Source organism: Syngnathus leptorhynchus, chromosome 8, assembly GCF_054491065.1.
Source record: "Syngnathus leptorhynchus isolate UIUO chromosome 8, UIUO_Slep, whole genome shotgun sequence".
NCBI lineage: Eukaryota > Metazoa > Chordata > Actinopteri > Syngnathiformes > Syngnathidae > Syngnathus > Syngnathus leptorhynchus.
In genome coordinates, this window is record NC_141202.1 from 13,442,189 (window position 1) to 13,469,075 (window position 26,887).

General features: G+C 48.7%; 2 protein-coding genes across 7 annotated transcripts in view; both read right to left on the minus strand.

Moving 5' to 3' along the window:
• The window catches only part of ddr1 (discoidin domain receptor tyrosine kinase 1), a 23,885-nt gene extending 7,781 nt beyond the window's left edge, over positions 1-16,104 (minus strand). Inside the window, exons 1-8 of one of the 4 annotated variants that reach the window (XM_085917459.1) lie at positions 15,778-16,098; positions 9,764-9,942; positions 8,038-8,146; positions 6,524-6,599; positions 6,009-6,161; positions 5,794-5,941; positions 5,313-5,415; positions 4,585-4,771 (exon numbers count right to left, since the gene is read on the minus strand). In XM_085917459.1, the coding sequence (XP_085773585.1) occupies positions 4,585-4,771; positions 5,313-5,415; positions 5,794-5,941; positions 6,009-6,161; positions 6,524-6,599; positions 8,038-8,146; positions 9,764-9,899 (912 nt within the window). In that variant the 5' untranslated portion in view covers positions 9,900-9,942; positions 15,778-16,098. Of the gene's footprint in view, positions 1-4,584; positions 4,772-5,312; positions 5,416-5,793; positions 5,942-6,008; positions 6,162-6,523; positions 6,600-8,037; positions 8,147-9,763; positions 9,943-15,777 lie in introns of those variants that run through there. The other 3 variants (XM_085917460.1, XM_085917461.1, XM_085917463.1) reach the window with 3 other exon arrangements.
• A 3,695-nt stretch (positions 16,105-19,799) lies between these two features.
• Positions 19,800-26,699, minus strand: gnl1 (G protein nucleolar 1). 3 transcript variants are annotated; one of them, XR_015066988.1, is made up of 14 exons: positions 26,469-26,699; positions 25,724-25,871; positions 25,381-25,517; positions 25,126-25,277; positions 24,839-24,910; positions 24,114-24,306; positions 23,749-23,847; positions 23,501-23,683; positions 22,466-22,644; positions 21,744-21,930; positions 21,359-21,499; positions 20,996-21,241; positions 20,697-20,875; positions 19,815-20,431 (listed from the first exon to the last, which is right to left on the minus strand). XR_015066988.1 is itself a non-coding variant. In XM_085919207.1 (13 exons), exons 1-13 carry the CDS (start codon positions 26,539-26,541, stop codon positions 20,802-20,804), a joined length of 1,884 nt encoding a protein of 627 aa, XP_085775333.1. In that variant the 5' UTR covers positions 26,542-26,699; the 3' UTR covers positions 19,800-20,801. The 3 variants fall into 3 exon arrangements, 2 of the variants coding, with proteins under 2 accessions (XP_085775333.1, XP_085775334.1); XM_085919207.1 differs by having other exon boundaries at positions 19,800-20,875; XM_085919208.1 differs by lacking the exon at positions 20,697-20,875 and having other exon boundaries at positions 19,814-20,431; positions 26,469-26,698.
• Between the last annotated feature and the right edge of the window lie 188 nt (positions 26,700-26,887).

The window sequence follows — 26,887 nt, forward strand, 5'->3', positions numbered from 1 at the left end:
ATAGTCGTTGCCTCCACGCATAGTTTGGGCTGTGGTCGAAGCCCTCTCGAGAGGGGCTGGACTCTCTTCCACTCTGGAGTTGCCCACTGTGAGAGGCCTCGAGCAGGTGTGGGCAAACTTATTGCCCCTTGGCTGGGCACCTGTACATTGGGGTTCACCCCGGTGAACGAGAGGGTAGCCTCCCTCCGCCTTCGGGTAGCAGGACGGGTCCTGACTGTTGTTTGTGTCTATGCACCAAATGGCACCTCAGAGTACCCACCCTTCTTGGAGTCCCTGGAGGAGGTGCTGGAGAGCGCACCTTCTGGGGACTCCATCGTTCTACTGGGTGACTTCAATGCTCACGTGGGCAATGACAGTGAGACCTGGAAGGGCGTGATTGGGAGGAACGGCCACCCCGATCTGAACCCGAGCGGTGTTCTATTGTTGGACTTCTGTGCTCGACACGGATTTTCTATAATGAACACAGTGTTCAAGCATAAGGGTATCCATGTGTGGCACCAGGACACCCTAGGCTGCGGTTCGATGATCGACTTTGTAGTCGTGTCATCGGATTTGCGGCCACATGTTTTGGACACTCGGGTGAAGAGAGGGGCGGACCTGTCAACTGATCACCACCTGGTGGTGGGTTGGCTCCGATGGTGGGGGAAGATGCCGGTCCGACCTGGCAGACCCAAACGCTCTGTGTGGGTCTGCTGGGAACGTCTGGCAGAATCCCCTGTCAGAAAAAGCTTCAACTCACACCTCCCGGGGGAGGCGGGGGACATTGAGTCTGAGTGGACCATGTTCCGCGCCATCATTGAGCTGTGGCCGTAAGGTCATTGGGGCCTGTTGTGGCGGCAATCCCCGAACCCGCTGGTGGACACTGACGGTAAGGGATGCCGTCAAGCTGAAGAAGGAGTCCTATCGGGCCATTTTGGCCTGCGGTACTCCAGAGGCAGCTGACAGGTACCGGATGGCCAAGCGGAACGTGGCTTCGGCGGTTGCTGAGGCAAAAACCCGGGCGTGGGAGGAGTTTGGGGAGGCTATGGAGAATGACTTCCGGACGTGAGTCGGTGGGGAGAATACTTTGAAGACCTCCTCAATTCCACTGTCTCGCCTTACATTGTGGAAGCAGGGACTGGAGACTCTGAGGCGGACTCGCCAATCTCTGGGGTCAAAGTCACTGAGGTAGTTAAAAAAACTCCTCGGTGGCAGGGCCCCGGGGGTGGATGAGATCCGCCCGGAGTTCTTAAAGGCTCTGGATGTTGTGGGGCTGTCATGGCTGACACGCCTCTACAACGTTGCGTGGACATCGGGGACGGTGCCTCTGGATTGGCAGACTGGGGTGGTGGTTCCCCTCTTTAAGAAGGGGGACCAGAGGGTGTGTTCAAATTACAGGGCAATTACACTCCTCAGCCTCCCTGGTAAGGTCTATTCAGGGGTGCTGGAGAGGAGGGTCTGTCGGGAAGTCGAATCTCGGATTCAGAAGGAGGTGTGGCTTTGGTCCTGGCCGTGGAACAGTGGACCAGCTCTACACCCTCAGCAGGATCCTCGAGGGTGCATGGGAGTTCGCCCAACCAGTCCACGTGTTTTGTGGACTTGGAGAAGGCGTTCGACCGTGTCCCTCTGGAGATTCTGTGGAGGGTGCTTCGGGAGTACGGGGTGCCGAGCCAACTGATAAGGGCGGTTCGGTCCCTGTATCACCGATGCCAGAGTTTGGTCTGCATTTCCGGCAGTATGTCGGATTCGTTCCCAGTGAGGGTTGGACTCCGCCCAGGTGCCCTTTGTCACTGATTCTGTTCATAATTTTTATGGCCAGAATTTCTAGGCGCAGCCGAGGCGTTGAGGGGGTCTGGTTTGGGGACCTCAGCATTGCATTTCTGCTTTTTGCGGATGATGTGGTGCTGTTGGCTTCTTCAGGCCGTGATCTCCAGCTCTCACTGGAGCGGTTTGCAGCCGAGTGTGAAGTGGTCGGGATGAGGGTCAGCACCTCCAAATCCGAGTCCATGGTCCTCGGTCGGAAAAGGGTGGAAGGCCCTCTCCGGATCGGGGATGAGATCCTGCCCCAAGTGGAGGAGTTCAAGTATCTTGGGGTCTTGTTCACGAGTGAGGGCAGGATGGAGCGCGAGATCGACAGGCGGATTGGTGCAACGTCGGCAGTAATGCGGACTCTGTACCGGTTCGTTGTGGTGAAGAGAGAGCTGAGCCAAAAGGCAAAGCTCTCGATTTACCGGTCGATCTATGCTCCTACCCTCACCCTACGGTCACAAGCTATGGGTCATGACCGAAAGAACGAGATCCAGGATACAAGCGGCCGAAATGAGTTTCCTCCGCAGGGTGTCCGGGCTCTCCCTTAGAGATAGGGTGAGGAGCTCGGTCATTCGGGAGAGACTCGGAGTAGAGCCACTGCTCCTCCACGTGAAGAGGAGCCAGATGAGGTGGCATCAGGATGTCTTCTGGACGCCTCCCTGGGGAGGTGTTCCGGGCATGTCCCACTGGTAGGAGACCCCGGGGACGACCCAGGATGCGCTGGAGAGACTATGTCTCTTGGCTGGCCTTGGAACGCCTTGGGATCCCCCGGGATGAGATGGATGAAGTGGCTGGGAAGAGGGAAGTCTGGGAGTCCCTCCTAAAGCTGCTGCCCCCGCGACCCGACCCTGGATAAGCGGAAGAAGATGGATGGATGGTTATCAGCCAATAATATCACTGGCGGCGCTAGAGGTGGGTTTGTGGGGGCACTGTCCCCCCCTTACCAAAATATGCTTGGAACTCTCAGATTTTGTTTTGGAGACCTCTTGCGATCACCAATGACCCACCAATGGTTGAAACCTAATTTCACTTTTTTTTTTTTTTTTTTTTTTTTTTTTTTTACTCGCCCCTAAAACGTCATTTGTTTGAAGTGTGTCAGGGTTTTTTCACAACTTTAAGGTTCTTTTATTAACCTATAGTGTCTTCGTATCTCGTCGACCTCGTTGTACCTCACGTTCCGTCCCGAAACCTTTGTTCGCACAATGCTGGTCTTTTAGCGTCCCGAGGGCCAAAAAAAAAAGTCCACAGTGTCAAGAGCATTCCATATTCAGACTCCAGAGCTTTGGAATGTCCTACCGATAGATATCACAACTGCTACCTCAGTAGAAAAATTTAAGACAGGATTAAAGACACATTTATATGCTATGGCCTTTAATTAACTTGTGTTGGCCGATTCGGCTGCAGTTTGTGTTCTCTGTCCTGCCTCCTCCGCTGGGGAGGGGGTTAGGTGACACAAGTCAAGTCAAGTCAAGTCAAGTTTTTATATAGCCCTAAATCACAAGCAGTCTCAAAGGGCTCTGTCCTCTGCATTTAACCCATCCCCATGTGATTTTGATCCATCCCCTGGGGGAGAGGGGAGCAGTGCGCAGCAGCAGCGCCGCGCTCGGGAATCATTTTTGGTGATCTAACCCCCCAATTCCAACCCTTAATGCTGAGTGCCAAGCAGGGAGGCAATGGGTTCCATTTTTATAGTCTTTGGTATGACCCGGCCGGGGTTTGAACCCACAACCTTCCAGTCTCAGGGCGGACACTCTACTACTAGGCCACTGATCTGGTTTGGACACCCAAACTGAAAATGGCTGTCTGGATTTCATGTCGACCAATCAGGATGAGGGATCTGAGGCGGATTATCATCCTCGCAGACACTGCCATGACAATTGAGGGCACCTTCCTAAAGCTCTTCACTGAAGTGTGTTAGGGATGTCCTAACAAAGTGGACATCTACTTTTTCTTTGAATTGTTTTACATTGTGTGTTCAATGTGCCCTCTCTGCATCCATTTCAGCCTGGTCATCCTGGAAGGGGGATCCTCCCATCTGCGTTCTCTTCTCAAAGTTTCTCAATTTTCCTCCCAGTTGTTTTTTTTTTCTTGCACTCCTGGGAGTTAAGATCAGGGGATGTTGAGAATAATTGTCAATTTTGCACACGTGAAACCCTTTGAGACTTGTCTGTGATTAAGGGCCATATAAATAAACTTGACTTGACTTAAAGGACATATCATGAGGAAGGACATAGCATGAGGAAGAAGTAGGCGAGTGCTTGCCAGCAAGTGGAGACGATGCCAAAATGAAAATGCACCTTTACGAAAGGAATTAATGGTGAGTTTTAATTGTATGCGTTTTTTATCATAAATGTATTATTTAGTCATGTATTTATATAAAGTCCGGTCCGTGAAAACATTGTCTGACATATAACCAGTCCGTGGCGCAAAAAAGGTTGAGAACCGCTGATATAGAACATAATTAAATGAGTAAAATGTAAAACAGTAGAATTTATTAGCGTGATACGTGGCCTTTAACGCTGACAGTTTGACCCTGGAACAGATACATTCCATTTGCATTCACTGCCATGGGAAAATTCTTCATTGCGCTCCGATAAAATCCTCAAAATGCCTTTGAAATGAGTCAAAGGGGTGAAAAGCATCCAAATGAGGAAACACGGGCGGCGCACCGCTAACCTGGCACATGGCTCCAAGCCCGTCCTCCATATGTGGATCCACGTGGGAGGCAATGTGTCAAGCCGCCTACCTGCTGGCCGTTCTTGTTGCACATGTGGATGTCAAGGTCGTCCCGCTTACCTGCATGACCTGGAGCAGGCGAGGCTTCTCGAAGTGGAACTCTATGTCCACGGCGGGCTTGGCCAGAACATCTCTGTTCCAGCCCAGGTAGTCGTAGCCGGGCCACACCCGCAGCTCCTTGCTCTCCGTGAAGTCGTCTCCTCCTAGGACGCCGTCACACAGCTGACCCAGGCCGCCAAACTGCACCCTGCGCCCACATTCAAACGCAAATTTGTTGACAAATAGGGAGAAGCTAGCAACAGTTGAGAAGACACGCTCAGAAAAAAATCATGACTTAATGTTCCACTCCAATTTGAGGGCTTTTCATGACCAGATGTTTGACGCAATGTTCAGTTTGTCCAAAAAAAAACAATTGTGTGCACGCACGCACGCACGCATTTCTGGGGGAATCTCATCTGTGTTGAAAACCCAATTGGAAATCTTTCAGTTTTCTTCCAAGGCACGGCACAGCCCGGCACGGCCCAGCCTGGCGCGGCACGGCACGTACTAACACAAGGTTACCCCACCTCTGCTGCCTGCCATCTGCGCAAGAACCCGTCTGGATCGCATCAAAAGGTGTTGGCTTACTCCTAAGCAAAACATTTTGGGCCCATTGAACGAGCGAGCAAGCGTGACCCTGACGCGGCCTGTCTCGCGGCTTGCCAAAACATTCTGGCCAGGAAAGGTGCTTCCGAGTCCCTTGGCAGCCATAACAACACGGGTGCTTCGTTGAGTCTGGTCCTACTTACCCTTGCTCGGCGCTGCCATCGTAGGTGGAGTCATTCAGGTAGACAGGCGAGCCTGACAGATTCATCACGTGGCCCACAGGAGCTGTATAAGCCTTCAGCCCGTCTACGAGAGGCGACAACCATTGAGGAATGAGTCTGTACATGGTGCGTAGGCACGAGGCAAACAAAGCAACGGCTCTGTTACTCGCTCCGCACCGCAGACTACCAAAGTCCCTCGAACCGAGCCGAGTGGCGTAAAAGCGTCCCTATTCAGATGACAAATCAAGCTCATCTCCAACCAATTCGGCAGCCAACTTTAATGAGGCGGTGGCAAAACAGCGCCGATCCGGGGCGGCAAGACAGAGTGATGAACAATGAACGAGAGACACAAGCGGCGAGCGCTCGTAGATACGGCGGGCGGCGGAGAACAACGGTATTCATCAGAGGGCACACATTCAAGCAAGATTTGTGCAATCAGGTCACATGACAGCCACTCACTCACCGGCCCACACGCAGCCGTAGAGTTCCACTCGAAGGCAGACGCTCATGACCCTGTCAGCCAGCGGGTAGAAGCGCACCATGCGGGCCACAATGGGTGGGCCCAGGTCCTTCAGAACCACATCATAGGTGTTGTCGTTCCCGGACACCACCTTGGAGGAATGACGTTGGGCATAATCGATGGAAAGGCCTTCAAATTTTCTTTCAAACGCATCTTACTTCCCGGCCCCAGCGGTCCTTCCAAGTGATCCATTTCACGCCATCCCGAGAGTAGCTCAGGCGATAACTGCGGGCAAACTCCTGGCCGTGCCCGTCGGCGTGGCGACCCTGAGTGCCCACCAGGGCCAGGAAGTGGAGCTTGCGAAGGTCCACCTGCGGTAAACAGACAGCTTAGGTTAGGCGCTAACTTATGATTTAAATCAACTAGTTGACATGTAGAGCTCAGCTTCTTTTAACATCTTCAAATGTCCTGCTCATCCATTTTTTCCCCAAAATCAACCGCGGCCCACAAGTTTGCCCGTGCCCGCTAGTCAATGGACATGAAAAAGTCGAACACTACTTAAGTTCGTAGTTCAGAAAGCAGCAGTCTCATCTCAAAAAATACGATCATGCTTGAGTGCATATTTTTCCAGAAAGTCGTGTTCACATTGGACTCCAGACATTGGAACCAACGTCCTCCGAGGTAACGTGACTTGCGCTCAGAAATCCAAGCGAGCCGGAGGCGTGGCGCTAACCTGAAGGTATTCCGATCCATCAGGGAAGACGGCGCCCGCGGGGCACCAAGCTCCGTCCCCTTCTCCGCTGCTCAACCTGAAGATGCACATGGGTCTTATTTACATCGGCTGACACACGGCAAAAAGCTCGACCTGGCGTTTAGCAGAAAATGCAGCGGCATATAGATTTGGCAGCAACGAGACGCCCACATGTAAATCGACAACCGTGTCTGCAAACGCGCTCAAGCTGGGGAAAGGTAAAAAAATACGGCACATACGAAGAAGAGGAAATGATTCGAACTGTACTCTGTGACACGCATGCACACAGCGGCAAAGCGCTTCAACTCTTGAAACGTCACGCTGAGAGTACTGCTGCTTGCTCATGTGGCAGGAACAGACGGACGATATCGCGCCCTTCCGGGGGAAAGATGAGCAGGGCGGGCAAAGGCTGCATTGCAACATCAACATCGTATCGCCATGCAGCCACTATCCTTTTAAAAAATATTCAGGGCTAAGAAGAACTCAATATTTTGAAATCAGCATTACACAATGAAAAAATATGGCGCGTGTGTGTGTGTGTGTGTGTGTGTGTGTGTGTGTGTGTGTGTGTGTGTGTGTGTGTGTGTGTGTGTGTGTGTGTGTGTGTGTGTGTGTGTGCGCGCGCGCGCGCGCGCGGTATTAAATTGTCATAATGAAATTTGTTAGATTTTTCACTTTACAATAATCATGTGCTTTTATGTACAACTCTAAAATGTGTTTCTGATGTGGGGTAGGGTGGGGGGACTAAGCTATCTTTCAGAGTTTCCTCCCTATTTCAGCTTTCCAAGTTGGCAAGTGTACATGCAATACATTTTGTCCAAGCTTAACTGCTTCCTATCCAGAGGCCATTATTGAGGCGCTCCTCCACTTTTCTTGGAGCTCCACTGCAATCAGGTAATCATCTCTGCATCAATCACCCCCCAACCCCCCGCCCCCTGCTTGCTTCAACAATTCTTGCCGTGCTTTTAGCGCTGATCCCTCCTCACTTGTTTGCTTTGCCATGTGTTCGTCTCGCTGTCCGTCTGTCTTGCCCCCCCGCCCCTGTGTGTCTCCTGGAGGCTACTAATCATTTGCACATGGTGGGACTGTGGCGACCGCACGCCCGGCTGCCCACCCACATGCTGCCTGGCTTCGGCTGGTACGCGTGCTTCTTAGCGCCTTGCCAAGCCGAACCTGCTCTCGCTGCATTTTTCTGCCAAACAGATGAATCGCTCCTGTCATTAAAAAACACGCCTGCCAACATCTTCCGACAAATTGCTTTGGGGTCCTATTTCATTGCAAGACTTTGGTTGGAAGAAAAACATCTGAGTGATGCTGAGCAGTCTTGCCAATTAATGAAGCGGAACATTTTAAAGCAAGTCGGGTGGCAGGAAATGTGACTAAAGGTTGCCAAAAGGTACCAAAAGGTGCTTTGTGCTTGAATGACAATTGAAAGGGCTAAACTCACGCAAGAAAATCGCAGCAAGAATGATGAGTGGAAGGCTCAACTCACGGACCTGGCATGCTTGGCCTCGGTGGAGTCGGACCAGGAGCTGGATGCGCTGATGTCGGTGTCCAGGATGCTGCCGTCCTCCATCCCCAGGGCGTAACGGCACTGAGCGGCTGCTGACCGTGAAGGCCAACGGGATCAAAAAGGAAAACAGGGAAAGGCAGAGAACCATTGTGAGCCAAGTCACAAACACCATCTCTCCTTCTCGAGCATCATCGGTTGGGGCACATCATTGGGGAATCTTTGGTGCCGCGTTGCATGAGACTTCCCAACTCCGCAACTGTTTAGAATCTTATCTCATGTAAAAAAGTGATGAATACCATTTGCACTCATTGCAACACTTAATTGTTGGATTGGTTATATTTGTAAATGACCACAGCCTCACACTGCACACAAATGCAGCTGGCAAATGTGGATTATCTGTGACAGTCCCAGTCAAGGTGGCACCGGGAACAAAAGGAGCCACAGAAACCTCGCCATCTCGCAGCAGACATTATCAAATGATTTGGACCGAGTGGGAGATCACGGAGAGCGGCAGGGGGAGGCTCTGGTCGGGTGGCGATAAAATCCAGAAGGGACAGGAAGGGGGAGCCAAGCAGGAGGGGGCGCTGTCAGTGAGTCACCCGGTTGGAATTTAGGGGCCAAGTGGCAAACATTAAAAAGCCCGTTGGGGGGGTGGGGGCTGTGCACGATCCGCAGGCACATTCACGAAATCATCCTCGGCACGTGGACGCTGGACAAAACTTTCAACTTGACACATTTGACATCTTCCACTTCATTTCGTCAAACCAAGCTTTGACAAACACATTCTGGTCAAGTGGTGGGTGTGACCCATCAAAGTTGCTTCAGGGGCAAAAGTTTGGTTCGTTTCGTCTACTTTCCGCTTGTAAATGTGAAAGCATTGCGCCGCCATGTCATGAATTGGTGTGAAACAATTGCTGCCATTTGTAACAAAAACGCAGGTCGAGTTGCAGCATGTGTTTGCTGCCACAGTCACATATTAAACCCGGTGCTCCTGCTACACCTGGTTGCCCCCCCCCACACACACACACAACCCCCTTTGTCTCCTCACGGCGAGGGAACAATTTCACTCGACCGTTCCACTTGAGCGGCTAAGACAGGCAGCAAGAGAACATACGGCAGAGCATGTTGATAGCACAATGCCAAGACTCACTCAACTGACAATGTGAGGAGAAAACGGGAAGGAAGCAAGTAAGTAAGGAAGGAAGCAATGAAACAAGGAAGGAAGGAAGCAAAGTGTGCCGTGTGAGAGCTTCAATGACTTGAGAGTTTACCGTAGTCCACTATAACTTTAGCTAGCAAGTTTAGCTAGCAAGGCTTACCGCTACGCTTATCCAAATCCATCTAATTTCCCACTCAAGTTTGCGACACCTTATTGGCTAGACTTTTTGCCGCTCCACAAACCGTTACGGTATAAGTGAAAAGGTTCTCCGTAAATTAGCCAATTGGAGGACGAGATGCCAAAAAACGCCACGGCTCATCAACTCTTTAAATCTCAGTGCATCAAATAATCAGTTGACTTGAACACTAGAGCTAACTAACAAGGGTGGACAGGACATCTTATTTTCACAAAAAGGGGCCACATTCAAAAGGTGGTGGTGGTGTTGCTGCTGTTTTGGTTAGCGTTGGTGATCAAATAGGCTATGCAGCTTACTTTTTGAAAGGGATACTGTTTTGGAAATAGTTCCCAGTTTGTTCTGTGGGTGGTCTACCTGCGTTGAAATGCCACTCGTGCTCTTCTGCTGAAGACACCGGCGCCAACACCAGCACCAGCAGAGACAGGCGAGTGACCACAGCGTAAGGAGTCAGCCGACCGGCTGGCCTCGCCATGACCGCAGCAGTGCACATACTGCTTACCTGCGCGCTGACACACTGCTGGCCTCAGGCATTCCTGCAAACCAGAGGAAGAAACATCAGAAACAAATCTTTGGCTACGTTTCAAGTGGTGCCACAGCACAAACTTGAAACCTGCCGTAGTTAAAAGTGGATTTCTCGCAGTACTGTGCCTCCAAGATGTCTTGTTTGTAAGGCTTAGCAAAGCAAACCAAGAATGAGCGAGCACAAAAGTGCTAAAATCCACTTTGAAGCGCTAATTTGTTTCTTGGTCTGGGCAGCGGCCTGCTGGGCGACAATCAAGCATAAGAACTCTGGCAGTTCGTGACGACGCTACAATTAGCACCACATTCACACTATGGGCACTTGAGAAGGTTAGCGTTTGCCAAATTGCTAATCTCAAACTGGCTTGGACACGTTTAAGCAAATTAGGTTTGGAAAAATTGAAAAACAAAGATCCGCTGGTGCTGAATGGAGCATCTGATGTGCCTTTAACAGGAAGCAAAAACACATCCAAAACATGGCTTGCTCTCACTTGCAATCCCCAAACATGCAAGGTTGCCAAATTGACATGACAGCTGACCGCTCGCATTTTTTCCTGTGCGAGAAGGACGGAAGACGCCAAGTGCGAGTCTGAAGAGGGAACGACAGCTGGGAGCAAAAGAGAAGGCCGGCCTCACACCAACAGCTGACGCGTAGCCGTAGTGGCAACCGGCAGCCTCCAGACTTGAACTTGTGCTCAATGATTTACACGCGGGCATGTGGCACATGCATGATGATGACTCTTCTGCTCGTTCTTCATTGGCGGAGATTAGCATTATCATTCAAGATGATTTGCGCTGGGGAAGACAAGAAACTTTAAAGGGCTGCGTCGTGGTTAGAGTGTCTGTCGTGTGACTCACACTTCCGAGTTTGAATCTCACATTTTGCCTTTCTCCCACATCCAAACAGTATCAGCAAAATCACAACAAGGCTATTCCCATTAGATGGATTTGTGCAAGATTCTCATCCCGAAAGCAGGAAATGGAAGAAAGGAAGCCGTGACGACCGTGTCGGGCGGCCAATGACTTATGGCCTTGGAGAGACAAACGTGTGGGAGCAAAGAGGGGAGCAAGGCCGTCATGCTGGTTGCAGCTGTCCTGCAAAAAGGATGGCCACTCGGGAGTGCGGCTGCGCTAAAAGCCAAGAAGCTCCACTGATCGGGTGTCGCTCGTCATCGGCTAACGGGCTTGTTCTCAAAGTATCCCGACAGACACAGATCGGGAGGGGACGACATGACAAACACGGAGAGAAAGCGCATAAAGCCCAGCAAGACAAATGTTTTGCCCAGCAAGAACAAAAGTGTCCGTGTTTTGCTGGCAAAGACGAACGGCTGACAACAGCTGCAGTTAGCGTAGCGCTCTGCCTGTCACGAGAATTTGGTCAGCCGACGCACTCTAACGTTTTTTTCTCTGCTAACGCAGGCCACTCGCTGTGCCCGCAAAGGCAAAAACTGCCCTTTGGATGCGCCTTTTATGACGATGAGATGAGCAGCAAAAGCACTGGCGGCTGTCTAGTGGAGCAACCTGGAACGGTATCAAGACCAGACACAAAGAGGAGAAGGCTGGGATTGCACATCATACGACAAATACTAAATGAGAAACATGATTTCGAAAACTGTGCCCAAGAGTCAAAAATTGATGGGCATCTCCATCACATTAAAAGCAGCCACCAACTTAGCATCAAGGTGTCGGGCCGGTGTGCTCATGTTTTGGCTGCCGTTGTCCAGCAGGATGCAAAGCAAAGCTTGTCAATCTGTGCACTGTTCGTCAATGCAAGCAAGTGCAAGTCACCGCATCGGTATTTTGCGCTACATTGATTGTAAGAGTTCCTCAACAGTGTCACGACTGAGAAGCAAGACAATGGAACACTTAAAGCGCGTCAGCTCAAAGAAAATACAAAAAGGAATGCGAGTGGACAAGGTGGTGAATCAGGGGGTAGAAGAAAGCATGCTCAGGGGAGATTTCCTGCAAGAATTTGGGAGTCATTAAAGCAGCATTAAGGCCCCTCTCAACACACAAGCAGCTTAATTATCGCACAAATTCACTAAGTCCAAGAGGCGGTGACAAGAAGAGCGGGAGTTTGCAAACAATGACGACTTGCAGTGGGGGGCTGACTGATGAGCCCGGCTAGGGCTTCATCAGCGCCATTCACCTACACTGCAAGGTGAAAGAAAACATGGCACACCAAAGCTCAACTTGTGAGGAGACTCGAGCGGGTTGGCAAGTTTAGACTGGAAGCGTTTTGGTTCTCTCGTACGCAAGTCAAGTTGGGACGTGCCGAGCGCGAGTTGAGCCACTTCACTCTTGCTCGTTTTGTCCAATCTGGCGGGAACGAGAGGGGGGCGCCTCACTTTGGTTTCAGCGCTGGCGTCGTTCGTTCAACAATGGCATACTGTACAAGGTGTGGCGCCGCGGCACTCGACGATCCTTGACTAGTTACCATGGCAACAGTTTTACCCAGGCCAAAGGGGGCTTCTGTTGTGGACGCCATTTGTTTGTAAGCAAATGCGACGACATACCGGCATCAGTGCTCCGTGATGCTTGCTCTCATTCGACTTTCTCATGTTTTAATTTGCTCCTGCCTCGACGGGGAGAGGCTGTGACCTTTGCTTCCAGCCAATAATGAGAAACGCGTCAGCGCTAAAACTCCTAATGAGGCGTGAGCAAACAACACCAGTTTGCTGTCATGTGCATTCTGGCACCAATATGTTGTTCTCTTAGGGGCACCATGCATTCTAATTGGAATGCAAGGTTGCCTTTAATACCAGGCACCAACACACTTCACCTGTGAGTGAGCAATGTTCAAAAGACAAAATTTCAGAAATCAAAAGAGCCAACACCAGTATACATCCCAGACCTACACTGGCAACAGAGTCCAGAGTCGCCAAATTCTTGTCAAATGCAAATGGCGTGGCACAAGATTTAACTGTAGGAATGGGTCAAAATAGCAGTTTGCAAGTATTAATAGCCTTCCTTTGTCTCACAGAAAGGCGACAAAATTTGCTTGTAAAATATAAAAGTGTGCGACTGTTGCCTGAACACATCAATCGCAGTTCCCCTTTTGGAAAGAGACTTCAATTATGCAGCTCACGACAAGCCCTTCATGCCCCCCCCTGGCAGTTGAGAGCAAAAGGTAGCACCTCTTGTTCAAGTTTGATGCCGGGCATGACTTTGCTCCACATTTCTACTATTCAGCAGCTTTGCCAGGAGACTTTCGTGATTGATTCTCGGGTGACAAGGCCCCGAGCGAGTGAGCAGCCCACCTGCACGCGTGAGGTCTTGAGTCGATGAGCAAGTAAAAAAAGAACCAGCTCAAGTTGCAATTTTTTAATTTTTTTTGTAAAGTAACGCCGGTGGTCCCATGAGGACATTCCCTACCGTCAGCCAGTCAATCTCACGCTTCTCAAGCTCGCTGACTCAAAAGCAATTGATGTTCAGATAATAGAAAATCAAACAAAGGCAGGATGAGCATAAAAGGAGGAACTGATTGAGAGTGTTCCAGGAGGTTTTTTTTACCTGGAGAGATTGCATAAGTGCCATTCAACTATTTTGATGGCAGTGCCTCCATCTCGATCCAGCAGCCCAGACGATTGTGCTGGGCCACCAATCTCGTGTTTCGTCCCCCAGGACTGAAATGTGGCGCAATTGGAAAAAACGTGTGCAAGGGGTTCGTCTCATTTTCGGGCATCCATCTGACAGTCTCAATTCTCAGACTCAGTCCCTGAACTGACGGAGGCTTTGTGACTGGCAGAGCATGACATCATCTTGCTCATATCAAATTTCATATGCAGGCTCGGGGAGGAGGGGGGGCGCTTTTCTCTTCTGCGGCGTTCCGCAATGTGATAGGAGACAAATGACAAATTCTTTCAAGCCAAACGCCGAAGCCAAAATAAAACTTTTGCCCACCACACACACACACACACACACACACACGCACGCACGCACGCACGCACGCACGCACACACACGCACACACGCACACACACACACACACACACGCAAGCGACGTTGACGCTATCTCATCACGGCGTCCCTTGACAGGACATGAAATGATGGAAAATCACAGAAAGAGGATTATTTGCTCTGCTTGTTCAATTTTTGCAGTTAAATAAAGGAGACATGTCATGCAGTCACTGCACTAACTGCGTTGACTTCAACGTCTTCCTTTCAAGCCCGTTGGTGCTCTGCTTTGGACATTCCAATCTGCTTTGATCTTTCAAAACATCAAACATGCGTCGGACTATGAAATGAGGAATTCATGTTTCTGCTGTGGCAAAGCTTTCTTATGACAATCATTTGTGTCTCATGAAAATTATTTTTATGTGGGAGGGGGGGCATGTCATGTACAAACAAGGCTGTCATCAAACAGCAGCAATATGTTTGAAATATAAATAACACCAAAATGAAAAAAGGCAGAACAAAGTTCCTCCCATTTTAACCAAAATGTATGAATAACATCACACCATACATCTTCTCCAGCTGTTTCATGTCTTGGCCGGATGGCACGAACACATAAGCTGTTTCATGTCTTGGCCGGATGGCACGAACACATAAACAGCAATTACGCATTGGGGGCCATAGGAGAAATTAGCAGCCAAAAGGTCATTTCAGCATTGCCTTTGCCCAAGAAGAAATGCAAATTGCTCCAAAAAACTCATAAAGCTAAAAAGGCCTCCTTGGACCCAGCAATGCGTCTTCTGCTTTGAGGTGAACATTGCAAGAAATTGCAGCTCGCTTCTCTTTTGTTTTCAATGCAACACATCGGTGCAGTTTGTGCAAAATTCCATCTGAGATTGCTGTGTTAAAATCTAATTTCGGTTTTGTTGCTTGTTTGAAACGTTTGCACGCGGGGCCTCACATTGCGTTTGTGTCCGCTTGCCCTGAAACAAAATCACATATCCCAGATAATGTCATCTAAGGTCAAACGAGCTAGTGCAAGTGTGACATGGGTGGTGACCCCCAAACACCGGCCACAAAGCCGTTGCCGGGAAAGAATGGCTTTTGTTTGACTTTGTTTTAGTCAAGGAGGTGCCGTGTAAAGAAAGGGGGGAGGAATGCAGCTCTGAAAAGGCTAAGAAGACCCAACCAAACATTCTTTCACAAGAGACACTTTTCACAAGTCCAAAGGTCAGCAGTGCAGTATTTACACAGAAATCACACCCGAAGAAATTGTGGTTGAAATCAATAAAAACAGGTTCATCAATTTTTTGTGGATAGCAAGAGTTCTGCAGTGACCAAAACAAGCCACGCTCTCCATTATAAGACTTATCAATATTCAGGTTTGTGCTTCATCTCTCACTTTAACAGGGTCGGCAGTTGCCATCTCAAAATTTAATCAAAGTTGTTGGGGATCCAATATTCAACTTTTTGTTTCAGTTGTCACTCAGCAGAGTGAACCATAAAAACAATTAGCGTATGGTGACCGTGAAGGGACAAAAGTGCAAACAGTCTCTCAAAATTAGCATTTGATTATCAACTGCCAAAGTCGAGTGAATAAAAAGTAGTACGCAATCTTGTGGATTCTGAGAAACCAACAAAATAAGGTCCTCAATGTTCATTTGAGTCACTTGGCAAGCAAGCAGTCCAACTTGCTTTGCACACATGCGTTTTGGTAGCTTGAAAGTATGAAGTAAATCCAGGACGTGATGCACACTGTCAGGGAAATTGCAGATACACGGCTGCTAATATTTGGGCGCAACGTTACACCAGGGTCGGCCCACATGCGTCCGGCAGGAGGGCTTCGTCAGTAGTCCAGAACCGCTTCACGACGAGACTGACGGACGCCAAGCCACACATGAACACAAAGACACGCTAGAAGCCGCAAATAAGCTAGAAATAGAAAATGAGACCTACCTTCAACACAGCAACCGCTATTTTCGGACAGCGCCCTCAAAACTTTTTGGTCACTCCGTCTCGTTACTGTCTGGAAGCGTCCACACAAACCTCTTCCAAACGCTGACAAAATCGGCGATGGGGTTGCTTTGCGCACTTGCACTCGTCACAAGGCAACAAAACGTGTCCAACAAACGTGGTGAAGGAGAAGCCAAACTGAGAGTCGAGTCCGTCCGTGAATGCGAGATCTGCGGTACTGGCAAGGCATCCAGCCGAACCACGGCGGGCGCCACCAGGTGCTCATTTACATAACTGCACCGGCTGTGGCCAATGGCGGATGAGAGCAAGTGCCTCATTGGGTATTCAAGCAGGCATCTGATCCAATAAGAGGCTGCGGTGAGCGGGGCTCCGTCAGACAACAGCTTTGGAGTGTAACTGAATTGTGAGAAAGGCTTTTTAAAATATTGCACAGGAGCTCTGATTTCATGCCTCGTTAACCCTTTGCTCCCTAAAAGAAACACAGTACAATGGAATACAATAAAGGCGGCCATTTTGCCACTTGCTGTCGACTGAATATGACATTGAAATTGACGTCACAACATGTTTTCATGAGAAAATAATTACATATAGTCATGTTTCATAATATTTCAGAATTAAGGGTCATGTTCAACAAAAGATGGATTTTTCTTAAAATGTACAAGCTATAAATTACGTGTGGTAAAATCCATATTGCGCAAGCTTATTAAGGCCAAACATAAAAACAAAATATAAATATCCCCAAAACCTGATGGGCTAGAAAACATGTACAGATTTTTTTGAATGAATGTCAGAATTATATTTCGGTGATTAAAATCAAAGTTAGAAAGGTTACATGCAAATGCATTGAAGCTTATCCCAATGATTGCTGTTATGGTAATGGTCTACTTTCGTTGTTAATTATACTTTTGAGACACAAACCACCACAGATTAGCTCAGTTAATGTGTTTATTTATCATGATTGTCATTTTATATGATTATTTGCAAACATAAACTGAAGGCTTTTGCATTAAAGCACAGCAATGAGGCAGCAAAGGCTGAGAGTTGTTGATATGGTACCCCGAGGCATGCAGGACGAGAAACTGAGAGAAAATTTCCATTCATCCATCCATCTTCTGAACCGCTTTGTCCCCACGGGGGTCGCGGGTATGTTGGAGCCTTTCCCAGCCGTCATCGGGCTGCAGGCAGGGGACACCCTGAACTGGTTGCCAGCCAATCGCAGGGCACACACAGACGAACAACCATCCGCACTCACACCGAGGGGCAATTTGGAGTGCTCAATCGGCTTACCAAGCATGTTTTTGGGATGTGGGAAGAAACCGGAGTTCCCGGAGAAAACCCGGGCGGACACGGGGAGAACATGCAAACTCCACACAAGAAGGGCCGGAGGTGGAATCGAACCTGCACCCTCCTAACTGTGAGGCGGACATGCTACCCAGTGCACCACCGAACCGCCAGAGAGAAAATTTGCCTTTCAAAAAGAGTTGGCTACCCGTGCTTCGCAGCAAAAGCCTCTTCGGCTGCAATTTCCTTACGTGTTGGTTCATGCCGGTTGGACTGGGAGAAGAAAAAGTAGCGATGGAAGGGACAAGAAAGGTTACTAACGCACGACGATCCACAAGCAGAAAGTACAAGTGTTGTTTTTGAATAGTGTAATATCAAAGTAGAAAAATATCTAGAGAAAGTACGACTGGAGAATTGGAGTGATCCTAACAAATGTAGTGTAGAGTAGCGGAGTGTTGGAACTCAGTTGGTCCCCTCCTGCTAATCACAGGCGCTATCTGTTGACACGGGGATGGCTCGTCTTACAACATTGCGGCTCTAACGGCAAATTCCTCACAGGATCAGACTTGCAAAAGGAGGAAGGGAGGCTGCAGGAGAAAGTGCATGGGACAAACATTCCAGCCCCAAGAATCTCACTTTTGAAAAGAAATATGGAAACAGGTCATGAGGAATAGAGAGCGAGCAAGACACAAGTGTACAAAAGGGAAATAACAGGAGGGTGGTGGTGAGATTTTTCATCTGGGACTGACAGTTGCCCTGGTGACCAAAAAAGCAGTGGCGGGTGGACAAAGCGTTGAGAAGCAAGAAAAGACAAGGTTTGCCAGCTCCAAGCTAACATACGCAGCTGCATTAGTCCTCCACAAAGCTTTGTTTTTTCAAATTTCATGCTGTAGCTTGGTTGAAAAAAGTTTAATTAAAAAAATCGAGGCCCATTTTCAAGGCCAAACATGGTCATGATCAAAATGTTTCTTGTGCTAGTTAAAATTCCAACAGTGAGCCAAGTAGACAGACAAACGAAGCTCCGTCTAATCGAGCACTTTGACGCTTTGCGCTTGATCACCACGGCAACCAGTCCAACCAACTTCCCGCCTACGCTCCTGGATCTCCGTCTCCCTATTTCATGGACCCTTCGGGGAGCGTTGTCGGGCACCGGGCATGGATGGACGACGGAGGAATGGTTTAGGTAGGGGGGCAGAAAACTTGGAGATGTGCAAATGAGTGGCACGGCATTGCAGTGAGAGGTGGCTCTAAAAATAGCCCACTGACACACGGGTTTCAGTTCGCAAGCAGCGCACAGCCCAAATGACTAACTTACACTCTCGTGCAACGATGAATTCACATGGCTGGACAACAATAGATGACAAAATGTGTGAATACAACGTGGCTGTCTTTCACCTTCCACAAAGTGTCGACACCCAGCACTCCAACAGCAGGCTTCGCACACATTCCCAATAGTTATCAGCCACTTTCCCACAAAAGCTGAACGCGCCGATGATGTTATAGCACGCAGTGAGCAGTGAGATCATTGCACCTGAACGCCACGAGTGACCACGTCTCCGATGCTCTGTCCGGACCAGCTCAATTGACGTGGAATTATTTTCACGAGTTCCAAATCCCACCTTTAAAATTTCACATGAGATAGAGAATACAATCAGATTTTAGCGCAGCGCCGCTTGACGCTGTGGGAGAAATCTAGATGTCGGTGTGATAATAAGTTAAAGTAAAACGTTTCGATGCCATTACGACTCGGATCAAGATACAAGGTGTTCGAAGTAGACAATCATATCACAATAGGAATGAACTTGTTGGTCCTGCAAAAGTGGCAATCCCTTCAAAGAGGTCACCATATGCGAAAACAAACGCTCCAATTTAATCCAAACCAGCTAAGCTAATTAAATTCAAAGAAGCAGCAGAAAACTGCTTGCTTATTCTTTTTATTTTGGAACCAATTTATTCATTCGTGTATATCTTCCACATCATTCGAACCCGATTATCCAATTATGCTTACGGTGCGCTCGCTTCTGGTGCGTCCGTTCATCTGGTATCAAGGCTACCTTTCCTCACTGTCAACTCACACACTTGCCAAGTCACACACTTGCCAGTGCAAGTTGCCACTTACCAAACCAAAAGCCCCAATGAGATTTTTCAATGAGATTGTTTGCGCCGCTTCTCATTTAGCTAACAGCTCTCAGCCAAACGTTCGGTGTGTCAAGTCAAGCCAAGGGGGACGCGGCCAAACGAAAGCAGATGCATCTGCGCCCTCGTGCGTGTTCGCGTCTGGATGTCATCAGCCGCTATCTGCGTTCAATCCCAAACAATTCCAGAGGGCAGGAGATGATCTCGTGAGCCGCGTATGAGATCCATACGAGCTGGAAAGTTGTCGCGACGATGCACCCGCAAGAAAAGAAAAAAAGACAAGGGAGTTTCCAGCCTCTTCCCGAAAGTAGTTTATGGCGGCGCTCGCCGATTATCGCCGTTTACAGTCTCCCGCGTGAACGCTGTAAGGGTGGGGCGCAATAAACGTCAGGCCACATTGACAAGCAGAGCGATCCAACATTACGTCTCGCATATGTTGACACGAGTTATGCGTCGAGACGATCAACGGCAATTAGGGAAACATCCAAAGAAGTTATCCCAGATTTGCTTAGCCATTACACGCCTTCTCAGAAGGTTGGTCATCTGCAGAGTGGGAATTATGCATGCTGGCTCTCTCTCGTGGCCAGCAAGCGAATCACTAAATGACATTGCGCATTCTCCATTCGCTTCAAGTACTACCATATGGGGGCGCTGTTGGGCATCGTTCAACTTTGCAGTAGATTTGCATCTGTACTGCTTATTTTCAGTTTGATATTTTTTGGGTAGTGACAGTGAAGTTAGATGTCATTGTAGTGGCTCTTATCCTTGCCAATCTTCTGCCCCAATTTGTTCCAAAAAAATCCTTGAATCCAAACATGAGCGCCATTCATACTTGCAGCCTCAGTACAGTGCATCAGATAACCTTTGCAAGCCATCTTGAAAATGCAAAAATCCTCCGATGCGAAGCAACTCTCTAGGTAAAAAATTGGCCATGTGAGGCGAATACGTGACTCGAGTCTCTCCCCCGATGCCCTCCGGAGTAGTTTAAAACTTGTTTACAGATGCGACAACCCTGAGAAGGTTTCGGACACTCACGGTTTATTGCAGAAAGCAGTCCATTGAAGCGATTCTGGAACCAAGTTCGAAGCATCAAAACAGACAACCGGCCTTCACACTTTAATTCACCTGTAATTATAATAATGAATTTGTTGACTGCGGCCAAGGAGGGCTCGCCATTTCACTTCAACCTTTTTGAGAAAAGCGCCCAGGACGGCCATTCCTGAAACCAGATAGACACAGTTTTGTTACCTGCGGCGAGAACACACACCCAAAAAAAATACAAGCCGCACGGCTGCCCGACATCAAGAGAAGCTTTGTGCGTTGACATGCAGAGGTGAGTAAGGCACAGCATGGAGTTTTTTCTCCATCTGGGGCGCCGGTGTGCAAATATCAGGAAATGAAGCTAACTCTCAATTTGATTGACGGAGCTCTGGCAAGTAATAAATGAAAGAGGCAAGAAGCCCAGAAGTGATTTTGTTCAGTACCTTCTGCCATCTAGTGGCTTTGTCGGAGTACAGGAGTGGAGTCCGCGTTACGTCATCAGTGGGCAGGCTAAGTAGCGTCCTCAGCGAGCACGCTAACTAGCCTCCTCAGCGAGCAATACAACTAGCGTCCTTGGCCGACAATCCTGCCGAAAAGATGATCACGGTGCGGTGGCTTTGACCTTCGCACAAACGTCTGGATTGAAGAGGGTCACAACACACAAGACGGAACGCGCCTCGAGCGGCCAGGGAGGAAGACACGAGAGCCAAAGAAGTCCCCCAAGCTCCTTCACTTCACTCACATTGGAGAACATGAAACTTGTTGCCCAGCAAGCTGGAAACAGTCCGCCGCTTCGACCCGAGCCGCCCAAAGTCCTCGTCTTTGTCTTCTTCGCCATCGTCGTCCGCGTCTCGGTCTCTCTCTTCCTCGGGTTCGGTGCTGGACTCGCTGTCCTCTTCGTCGTTCCTCTTGCCCACGGCGTCCTCCTCCAACCTTCGTCCTTGCAAGGCCAGAATCTTCAGGATGTCAGTGTGGCTTTCCCAATGCTCTGCGCGTTGCCGGCAAAGAGGACATTAGATTTTGCCCCGCAATCAAGATCTCTGTAGAGTTTCCACACCCCCGCCATATGGTTTGGGACACGAAGCATATTGCCCATTGGGCTCACCTCTCAGGCAGCTGTAGCCGCGCGGTCGGAAGCACAGGCAAAGGCGGCCGTCAGTGGCTAACCTCAGGAGGCTGTTGGCCGCCCGGTAGACATCGTTACGGGCTGCTTTTGCTGTCTTGTAGCCTCTCCGCTCGGCCCATGCTGGGGATCAAGAGGTGCATCGGCACAGTGTAAGCTCCAAAAGTGAAGCCATGTGAACTTTTGGGGAAATTGATCAATCAGAACGCTAATTGATGGAGCAGATTACTACAAAGTGGCAATCCCACAGAAAACTTTCCTAATCATAGTGGAATACATGTATTTTTTCTACAGCCAATGCAGCTTGTAGTGAGAGTCAAGCAAAATAAAATTGGCTGCTTCCCTTCTTGCAAGGAGAGGCGCATACCCTCGCAAACATCCCAGGCAGTCCAGGGCTCCTCGTCCGAAAGTCGCTCTCCTTGCCGACTGTCGCCTTCTTCCGAGTTTGGATGCTTGAGCTTCAGCACGGAGAGGAAGGGGGTCCTCTCGCATAGATAACCCACCGAGCTGTACGGCTCCTGCAGCTGCGACACCGGGTAGATGCCAGCCAGAATCTAAGGAAACAAAGTACGTTACGAGGGCGCGCTCTTGTGGCACATACACACGTGTCCATATATTTATATACATATATACATATATACATATATACATATGCGCGCACACACACACATATGCGCGCACACACACACACACACACACACACACACACACACACACACACACACACACACACACACACACACACACACACACACACACACACACACACACACACACACACACACACACACACACACACACACACACACACACACACACACACACACACACACACACACACACACACACACACACACACACACACACACACACACACACACACACACACACACACACACACACACACACACACACACACACACACACACACACACACACACACACACACACACACACACACACACACACACACACACACACACACACACACACACACACACACACACACACACACACACACACACACACACACACACACACACACACACACACACACACACACACACGTGTTGGGGAACTTGCTCGTGCCTGCAACTGTTTATCCACAAGAGAGGGGAAGACAAGGCCTGGGCAGTCGCAGAGTTTGACGGTGGAGGTGAGGTAGTAGGTCTGGAAATATTTGGTGTGGCCCGGGGTGCGTGACACGCTCACCACCTTCCGGCCAACCAGGCTGTTGATGACGGACGACTTGCCAACATTTGGGAATCCTAAAAATGAAAAGAGTGAGCGCTCAAACTTGTATTTGAGGTGACTTGCTTTGAGATGAGGAGCTACATACGTTTTGAGAAAAGGAGTGCTTCACTTAAAGCAGGAGTCGGCCATTACTTTTGGACGCGGGCCAAAAAAAATTAAGACAATGGCATCGCGGGCCATTTCTTTTCTTTTTTTTCTCTACTATTTATATTATTAATTATTATATTATATTAATATAAACATCTTACTTTTAAAATGCATTTAATTTAATTCCATTTGAACAGACCTTGTTATGTTAATTTGATTTTTCTGGAAAATTGCAGTTGTGCGCTCATTTCTTACACCTTCTTTTAAAAATGCTGCTGCAAAGTTTTAGTGAATGCTGTTATAGACTATTTTTTACCTTGCCCTTTGGAGAAGGTAGACAGGACACTTTGGGGGTTTTTTTTTTTGCATAAGATTACGCACACTTGCGTGTCAATAACGTTCCGACCTGTGCGTCATGGATAACTGAAACAGGATCATACCTCAATATGTTTCGAATTTGATGGGATTGTTGTATGGCCTACAACAACCCCATCAAATGTATGCCCTTTTTTTCTTTTAAAAAATATGGGGTTAAATTTAATTTTCTTTGTTTATTTTTTTTAATACATCATTTTAACGTCATCTCGCGGGCCAGACAGAATAGATGGCGGGCCAGAATTGGCCCGCGGGCCCCTATTTGTCGACCACTGACAAAGCATTGTGGCTGCAGTTAACAAAAGGTGCGACTGGAAGGGACTAATTTAGATTTATTGCTACACATTATTAATTCAAACTTGGAAATGAGCCAATTGCGGAACAGTTTGTGTTTCACCAAACACTGACCAATGCAACCTAGGGTGAGGACACCATCCTTGTACAGCTCCTGTGCCGGGTTGCTCATCTCCAGGGCACTATCGCTCTGATGCTCGACCAGCACCGACTCAACCTCCTCGTCCGGTCCCTCCTCTCCCTGTTGCTCAGCAACAATGTCGGCCTGGATCTTGCACTCCCAGTTGGACAGGTCGACTGCGCGGCATGAAGGTGACATTTTTAACGCCGATGTGCAAAGTACCAAAGTTGGACTGCTTTACCTCGGCCTGCCGTGATCTCTTGACAGGACTTCAGGATCTCCGCAGGACCACCGCCGTGGCTCCAGTCGGCCTTGCGCTTCATCCGTTTCTTCTGGAGCACTGTGAGCCAGCAAACAGACAGGCGGGCCACCGTTAGATCGGCAACAAGCTCAAACGTTCCCGCAATCGCGCAAAGAGAGATTTGTCGGCTCTGCCATGGAGAATATCCAATTTCCATTAACTTCGAACTCGGACCGTCGGATAAACAACTTGAAGAAAGCTGGCCTTGCGTCCTCTTTGGAGAACAGCGATGCACGGTTTGGTGACATTTTGGTGTGTTGCTGATTTGGTAACATGAAGACAAAAAGTGCGGCAGCCTTGCTCACCTGTGCTGTAGGCCTGCCCGCGGTGGGAGGTGAAGCAGACAACGCGCAGCTGTGGGAACTGCGACGTCATATAGTGCTTCCAAGCGATCGCCAGGGGGGGCGGACACAGGTCCACTTTGTTCAGAACCAACACCATGTGCTTCTTCAGCTCGCCGGTGATGTAGCGGTACACATCAGGGGGGAACTGCAGAACCTGGGAGATACATCAAGGGATGAGAATGGCAAATGTGAAAAAACACTGAAAACTAGCCGCGGGTCTGGGGGGGCCGAGATATCTATCTATATCTATATCTATATATAATACAGCATATATAAGTGCTGTACACACACACACACACACACACACACACACACACACACACACACACACACACACACACACACACATATATACACACATATACACACACACACATATATACATATATACACGCGCGCACGCACGCACGCATGCGTCATCTTAACTAATTTTGCCTTGAGATGTGCCAAAAGATGCCGTTGCAGCGGGCGGGCAAATGCTTACGAGTCGCCGAGGCTAACGTTGCACGCTTCATGAAAATGATACTTTCAATGGAAAAAACACGGAAATCCGCGGATCCGCGGAAAATTCTCATCTCTGTACATCCTTCATAAATACGTGAGGGTAAAAGAACACTTGAAAGTTGAGCGAGCGCAAGAATGAACAGAGAAACAATCAAACTGAACTGTTTTCAATTTTAACCAACCGGGTGCCGGATGTCCACGATGAGCAGGATGACATCTGACATCTCTAACACTCGCCACAGCTGCCTCCATGTCTGTTGGGAAAAAAAGGTTTACATGATCTCCATTGCCACATGAGGGCAGTGATCTATATGCTCCAATGTTTTTTTTTTTTCTCTGTGGCAGCCTGGTGCCAATTGATCGGGGAGCCATGCTCTAGTGAACGCAACTGAAAATCAAGGAAACTTTCATTGAGGTGGCTGTGACTCACTGTGAACTGCTTGCGAAGCCATTTGGCTTCTTATTTTACCTCCAGGTTGTGCTCAAAATGGCTGAGGGATCCGGGCGGGTTTCTGGAACGCAGGTCGTCCAGGTACCGCTTGTACGACTTCTCCTCTTTCCTCAGCAAGTCGGCTCGGCTCATCTCGTAGTTCCAGGGCGGCCGTCGTGGGAAACCTAGGCCTGGAATAATACAGTTTAGCCACATCAAACGCTCATTCGTCCCGTCCCACTCTTCTATTTAGAGGAACGTCATGCAGAGAATTTTTCAAAGAAAAAAAGCCACCTCTTTCTGGCGGGTAGATGTCCTCAATGCCGATTTCCAGTTGTTTGTCATTGACGGGCAACAGGATCTTCTCCTGGGCCATCTTCTTTCGCTTCTCTACTTCCTCTTTGTTCTCCTTTTCAAAGTGAAGACGAAACCTCCAGAGAAGAAACACGAGAATTTGGCGTCACTGCAAACCTCAGCTTTGTGTCTGCTCGACGGGTAACGTGCGGCTCGATCGCATCGAGCAGGACGTGTGGCGGTATTGCTCATTAAAAGCTAATCTGTTATTTTCCCTGCTCGTGAAGATGGCATGCATTTGATGAGGAAAATTGGATGGAAACAGAGCGAAAGGGGCAGACACCTATTAGGATCATGTCTCCCCTCTCGGCCGAAGGGCTGCTGGTTGATCTTGCGAATGTCAGTGGTCTCGCTGTCTGACGTGTCTGACTGTCGGTCCGCCTCCCGCTCCACGCTGGCATTGCGGCTACTTGGTCCCAAGCCCGTGTCACCTGGGAGGTCAAAGCAGTCAGTCAGTCAATCAATCAGTCAGTCAGTGTGCAGTATGCAGCACATTGAGGACGAAATTCTTCCGTTTCCTTGCTTAGACATTCATGTGTCTAGAAACACATCAAACACCATCACTAAACACGCAGACGACCGTAAATAAGATGCGGTACAATTTACCCTTTTTCTTTAAAAAGAGGATCAGGAATATATGCCTGCGACTCTATGTTGATGCTGTTCAAATCACCACCGTTTGATGATAATGCCACATTGAGAATATTCTTTAGTCCTTCGATGTTGTTTCCCAAAGTGCATTAAGCTAGCAGACTCAAAGGGGTTTCAAGGTTTTAAAATTGCCAACGCGTTATTGTCTTTGTGTCTAGATTGACAGAAGACTTTGACAGTGTAGACAAGAACAGTGTGTGGGATAATATCGTACATCTTAAATGACAACAACGGTCTACAAAAAAACTAGTAACTAACTTTATCAAACGTGCCGCCACGTTGATGGCAAGAGTAGCATTACCTGAAACTTTAATTGGATAACAGCTAATGCTAACAAGGTAATGCTTCATGCCAGCGGGCTATTTTTTTTTCCTTACCTCGCTTTCTCTCCCGTTTGACTTGCAGCTGCTTCTTCTTTTGCTTGTTGCTGAATGGCTTTTTCCGAGGCATGTTTCTGAAAGATAGTGGGTATAGGTTGTGATGAAAACGTCGTCGTGAGCGGCCTGGTTTCTTGAACCGTATCACAGACACGAAGTTTCTCGACTCTGACCACTTTACAGTGACGCCATGTTACGCTGCAGACTGCAGAGAATCTCGGCCGAAACCATTAGGATGTTCACTTACCGAGCGAGATGAGATTAGAATAATTTATTTTTTGCGCGAATTATATTACATGTCAATTTCCACAGAAAAAAACGTCATACTGGCACCAGTTTTCTTTTCATTTAAATAACCAAACAAGACTGAAATGCTAACTGTGATTGATTGTATTCCCCCAGACAGTGAGGTCTTTAGT

Bases quoted from the DNA above. Each gene is read 5' to 3' on its own strand.
- gnl1 (XM_085919207.1), bottom strand. From the start codon at position 26,541: ATGCCTCGGAAAAAGCCATTCAGCAACAAGCAAAAGAAGAAGCAGCTG. The intron at 25,518-25,723 runs GTGTCTGCCCCT...TCTTCTCTGGAG, and splicing joins GGGAGACATGATCCTAATAG to GTTTCGTCTTCACTTTGAAA. The intron at 21,242-21,358 runs GTGAGCCCAATG...GGCAACGCGCAG, and splicing joins CGGCTACAGCTGCCTGAGAG to AGCATTGGGAAAGCCACACT.